This window comes from Oncorhynchus kisutch, linkage group LG24 (genome assembly GCF_002021735.2).
Source record: "Oncorhynchus kisutch isolate 150728-3 linkage group LG24, Okis_V2, whole genome shotgun sequence".
In the NCBI taxonomy this organism is placed as follows: domain Eukaryota; kingdom Metazoa; phylum Chordata; class Actinopteri; order Salmoniformes; family Salmonidae; genus Oncorhynchus; species Oncorhynchus kisutch.
This window is the reverse complement of record NC_034197.2, coordinates 11,419,655-11,425,911: the sequence shown is the minus strand read 5'-3', so window position 1 is coordinate 11,425,911 and position 6,257 is coordinate 11,419,655. Positions and strand designations below refer to the sequence as shown.

The 6,257-nt window shown below is 41.5% G+C and overlaps 1 protein-coding gene across 1 annotated transcript in view; it reads right to left on the bottom strand.

Annotated features, from left to right (window-relative positions):
* Window positions 1-2,265: 2,265 nt before the first annotated feature.
* tshz2 (teashirt zinc finger homeobox 2) overlaps window positions 2,266-6,257 on the bottom strand; it is a 43,948-nt gene continuing 39,956 nt past the window's right edge. Inside the window, exon 2 of the mRNA XM_020460098.2 lies at window positions 2,266-6,034. Within this exon, the coding sequence (XP_020315687.1) occupies window positions 2,976-6,034 (3,059 nt within the window). The 3' untranslated portion in view covers window positions 2,266-2,975. The remainder of the gene's footprint in view (window positions 6,035-6,257) is intronic.

Sequence of the window (6,257 nt, the reverse complement as noted above, 5' to 3'; positions counted from 1 at the left end):
GCGAACACTGTTCGACTAACAGGTCATTTTTTGTTGTTGAAAATAGTCATTCATTAAACAAATTAGACGAACATATTATGATGTTGTGTGATGAGTTTTCCACCACTCTTTTCCCTCTGTGAATCACAGATAATGCAGAAAACACATCCTTGTCTAAAGCCACAGAAGGACACAAAGTCAGGCAGATAGTAAATGTTTTGTGCGTATCCAAGCAGGCAAATTCCAGTGTAGATTTGTCCCATTACAGCACATCAACATCAGAGGGAAGCATGCCAAATGTAAGCTAGGAGTGTACACTTATCATTATTTGACAACATGTTTAATGACAGATTGACAAAGGATTTGCAAATGAGAGCTGGCATCAATTTTTGCTAAGTTTGGTTTTCACAGCCGCCTCTGCTATGCAAGCATACTTATGTGCATAATTTGATTTTTCTACTAAGCTATTAGTACGTTTTTTTTTAAAGAATCCCCAAGCCCTGGCCTGTGTGAAGAGTGTAAGCTGTTCTGATGTTTCGTATCCATCAGACTATGAATAATCAGAATCATGACATTTATAGACCTTAAGATGGTTTAAATGTTTCAAAAACAATTTTACAGCTAGACGTACCGCATAATGGTATAGGCAGGCTGTTACTTTTGATTGTCTGCAAAACATTGGGTAAGAATAATTTCTTTAACACGATATGACTAAGACAGAGAATTACACATACTAATATTTTGCTAAAATGTATTTAATGTACTTTTCCTTCATTCAAGTTTCATGGATGAGAGGGAACGTGATGACACATAATACAATCTAACATCGATAGAACACCACAACTTCTGGATGTACAGTACTGTGTATACCACTGTCTCTGCTAACTGTGTATAGAGCCCCACAGTGGCGGTGTCATAATACCCATAAAACCTTGTGATCAACTAGGGAAATGGTTCCAATCGTTTTTCCACCATTCATTTTTCACAAAGGGGATTTTATCCTGGCGTGATGTTTTGATAACATAGCCATGTAAATCTCTCTAGGATAAGGTGACTTTTATCAATATAGAATTGCCTGTAAGGTGTAAGGAAGTGTTTAATTAGGGTGTCCCATATTAGATCAACTGTATTAAAATGAAAACATCTCAAATGAAAAAAAAACATGGATTGTTTGGCAACTCCACTGACTTGATTACTTGATACGAGTCCACTTTTTTTTGGTGCGATGAAATGGCATTTTAACCTTGTGGAATATTTTTTTTGCTCATGGTCACATATACTTATATTTTCCTTATAGGCTACATCTTCTCCGTACAGTAGCAATACAAAGCCAATGTGACACTGACTTATTAAACCAAATTCAGGTAAGAAACAATCCTGCTGATTGCATTGATGACAGCATTTTATCTTTGCTAAGCCTATGCCTAATGTGGATCCCTTGCTGATAGAGCCAAACATTTTCATATGCTTTGAATGATAATATTGTTTCCCCACATGCAGAATTGCAGTGAATTTCTATAGACATTTCAAAAAGGATAAAACAACTCAAGCTAAATTGTGTAATTCTGAATGATTACAGCTGCAGCAGTACAGAGGCATATCTCCTTTTTAATAAGCCAATTCAATCTCACATTTCATTTCCATTAATAAACACAAAAGATCTGACTATTGCAATCAGTGTTTCACTATATTCCACCCATACCTTAGCCTCAATTTAAAATAAGTTGCTCCTCTACAACATAATGGCTCGACAGACGAATCAGGGGATCCATTGGTGGGGCGAGGCATTAAATAATTTATAGCTTTAATCTGTTCACTGAGGTGTGTGGTCTATGAGAGTAATTATACATGCAAGGAGAAATTATATCTGAATATATTTAACTGCATTAGGAGTCATCTGATGAACAATTGAGATTGCCTGCTCATTTCCAACAATAGAGGGCAAGTTGGTGTCACAGTATTCAAATCACCATAGCGCCCATGTGCTCTTTCTCCATTTGACATCAAATGTCAGTCGCCTGTTATAAAACCTATTTGATGGGTGGTGAAGGGTAGTGGTAATTGATGGACTTGATTGCTTGAAAAAAAAAAAGATTCATTGTGTAAAATGTCTATGAATTTAGCAGGCAATTATTTGTATAGCTGTGAAATAAGAGAGCAAAAGGAAATGTTTAATTGCTATGAGGAACACAGTCACTCCCAACCACACATTGGTCTATGCATATATTGTTAATCTATTTCAGGAGACATACAGGAGACTCGTGCAAACTTAAAATGAACACAGGCTGGTAGCAAATGTTAAGTCTTTATTTCAATTGGTAAAAAAAAAGGTGCAGGTATCATTTGTCTCACTGTCATCCTTTTCACATGAAACACTAATAATTTTTTTGTCTTAATTCTTTTGGGGTGTGTCTTTTACATGTGAGACATCCTTGTTTCCAACCTGTCTAAATGTGTTGGGTTCATGTACAGAATCTGAGCCTAAACTGGTGATTTAACATTTATTAAAGTGCTTTTCTGTTCTATCATTGCAACACAAAACATTTTTACATAGCAATATACTGTACAGTTCAGTAAATGTGTTAACATGTGTTTGGCTACCTGTTTAAAAAACTGCATATTTATGCAGGTATCATTGGAGTTAAAAATTACAATTGACCCATTACTTTGTCTTTGAAATAATACAACTGAAATGTGACATATCATACAAATAAATAGTAGTCATAGCCATAGCTATTGCATGCAAACATCAGCAATTATGTTTCAAGCATTAATACATTTCATTACTGGTGATGCATTTGAGCAGGGTGCAAAGGTATAAGTTGGTGTATTCTTTAACATTTTAGGGTTTAGTCTAGCCAGTGTGTCCATGTCATCTTCAATTAAATGTTTTCAATCATTATGCATACTACACAATGCTACTGGAAATATGGTTGAAATATCTGACCCGTGTTTTAAAAATCAATAACAAAACATTTAGCAAAAATGAACAACTCCTACTCTTTGTCCATTTCCACATATTGTGAATGGTTCTCAGGGGATTTGCTGTGAGTTTTACTCAAGTGAAGTTTAACCGCATGGTTACTAGCAAATGTCCTACAGCACAGCTTACATTTGAACTTAGCGTCAATGTCCTCCTCAGTGACTAGCGTCTCTGTTGCCCGGAAACTGAGAGCCTTAGACAGTTCTGGCTTCTCTACCTTCGTCTGATGTTCGATAGGCAGTTTGCACATATCTTTGATTTGGAACCCTAGGTGTGATTCCAGGTGGGAGATGAAGGCTGGTGGTGTCCTGAACTGGGAAGCACAGTCATTGCAGTAGAAGATCGGATGGCCAGTGTCCATGCTCTTCAGAAACTTGGTTCCCCCTGTTTTCCTAAGTTGGTATTTCACATTGGCCAACCAATGGCTGATGGTTGTCATGGACAGTCCAGTAAACTTGGAGATGTGCATTCGTTCCTGAGGACCAAGATCTGAGAGTAAGTACTTGCCCTCAGAAGTCAGAAAGAGGCTGGAGGCGAACTGGGCTTGGAGGATGAGAAGATGCCGGGGGTTCCAGTTCGACTGCCTTCCCTTACGCTTGTGAACTGAGTATACCTCAGCTGACACATCCTCAAAGCATCTCACATCTGTTTCCAATTTCATGGTGGGTATCCTCGATGGCATGGATGATTTTGGTGTGGTGGCTTTAGGAAGAACCTTGACCATGTCAGCAATGTCAGACAGAGCGTGTGTCTGTGGCATTGGGGCAGATGGCCGTAGATGTGAGGAACTTGGCTTGTTAGGTTTATATTTTGTCAGGTCTATTGGCTGATCATTGCCAGTAAACAGAAAGGCATTGTTAACTCTGTTCCTAGCAGGGGTGGCATGCACCACTGCTGGTTTCTCCATACTCCGGTTGAGTTCAGCGAATATAGATTGAGAGCAAGCAGAGAGTTGACTGTTTTCAGATCTTGAATTGGTGGGCTTATTTGCTTTACCCAAATGATTGTTCAGAACTGACTGCAGTGCACTTAGAGGGTTTATGCCCAATATTTCTGGGGTGTCATTGACAAGCTCTGAAGTAGCGCTTCGTCCATTGCTGGCAGGAGGGCTTGGTGTCTTGCCTCTGTCTAAGAACTCTGGGCTCAACTTCCCTTTGATCGCATCACTCCCTTCATTCAGACAGTCTGCTTCGAGCTTTGAAGAGGTAGAGAAATTGTCCTGACAATCGCTGTCATCATTCTCCGCCAGATCAAACTTAATATTCAGACTTTCTTTACCATCGCTAATGCCAACCTTTTCTTTTTTGATGTCCACATTTTGATGCTGTTGCTGTCCCTTCTGAGTTTCAACTCCCCCAGCGCCCTGAAGAAACTTCCCCTTTGGGGCGATCGATCTGAGCTTGTGGTTGAATGTCTGCTTTAGCTGAATAGGGGCAGACGCTGAGAGGGGATTGCTGCTCTTGATGATCCCAGAGAGTTGATAGGCAGCGTGGATACTGGGGTAGGCACTCCAGCTGGGGGTCCCAGTCTGAGCCTTGTTGATTGCAGAGGCCACTGTGTTGGCTAAAGACTTGAGGATATCCCCTCCTCCACCTGATGATCCCTGCTGCTCCAGATCCTCCTCGCGGAGATATGGATATTTAAATGCCCCTTCCCCTGCCTTTTGATCCTTACTCTCTGCCTTGTCATCCTTCACTTGACTTTCTTCAATTTTGTCCATGCCCCTCTGGTTATCTTTCTCACTGTCCCCCGGGGAAGCAGTTATTGGAGACACTTTATCGCCTTCAGTTTCATTAGCAAGAGGCTCAGCTAATACCTGCATCTTCTCTATAGCCAAGGGATCCAGAGCTAACTGTTTCCCCTTTTTAGAGGCGGAGTTTGTAACTTTTATGAAATGTCCAGTGACCATCATATGAGTGGTGAGCTGTTGCAGGGTATCGTGTGAGCTCCCACACTCCATGCATTTCAGAATCTGAGACTTGCATGTCTCAAACTGCCAAGTGTAGCTAGCCCCATTCTGATAACCATAACGATTACTGTTAGCATTTGAAATAGCCGCGGACCGTTGGGCCTCGCTGTAACCAGCTAACCCTGTGGTAGAATCAGGAGAACAAGGTCTATTGGCTTCGTAGGCCCGTTTCTTTGCTGGTGGCAGTAATTTGGGTGAGAGTACTGGGATTGGTTCTTTCAAAGGCACTTTTTGGTAATGCTTTGTTTTTATCATATGGACACTCAAGTCCTGGAGGGATTCAAAAGAATGGCCACAGAACATACATTTCAGAACTTTCTGTGCATCGTCTTTCCCTTCCATGTCTTGCAAATTTCTTTTTCTTGATTTGGAGGACGTGGAGGCATTGCTCGGTTTTCCGTGGTTGTTGTCCTGGTAATGTCCGCTCTTGTTCATGTGCACTGTTAAATCCACAATAGAGTCGTAGGCAGCACTGCAGTCCTTACACTTGAACCGACTTGCTCCTGTGAACACCGTCCCACCTGCTTTGCTGCTCTGTCTGTAGAGGTGGACCGAGCTGAAGAGGTTGGGTTTGGACACAGTCCTTGGGGACTGGGTTTGCTGGAAGGTTTTGGAGAGTGCATCCTGGTGCCAGTCAAATTCATTCTTGGTGCTCCCATTGGTGCTGTCACAGTTGGCTTTGCTGGGTGTTTTGCCAATTTTCAAGTCCATCCCAATCCCTGTCCAGTAGGAATCTGAGAGAAAGTTAGCATACGCAGCCCTCATTCTCTCCAGACTGCTGTGCATGTCATCCTTGTGTTTCGAACCGCTGCTCTCCTCGACTTTCTGACTTTCAGGTGGTGAGGCCATTTTGAAGTCTGAGAGCGAGAGTCTATCGCTGGCGTCGCTAAGGCGTGACTCCAACTCGGCCTCTTGATTGGAAAGGACACTGACGGGTGAATTCTGGTAGCTGTAGCTGTTACTGCTTTTGTTGTCCATCTCTTTGTCCTCTGAGGCCTTGGGACTTGTCTTCTCAGAACTCTCCTCTTCAGTTGGAGTGTCATTCTCTCTGTCATCCTCAGGGATGGTCTCTTGCATGATGCCATCTTCATCAGGCTCATATACTAACAGAGAGGGAGAGAGAAGAGATTCAATTCAGTGACCATTTCTTATTACTCTGTACAAGTCTGCTAATAATAGTAAGAAATCACCATTGGGAGAAGGAAATTATTTGCCTTGCAATCATTACAGGGCATTTGAAAGAGTTCCAATGTAAAACATGCAAGATATTTTTGAAAAACTGGAAAATCCACACAATGCTGCACAATGCAGGCCAGAGCTACTTGA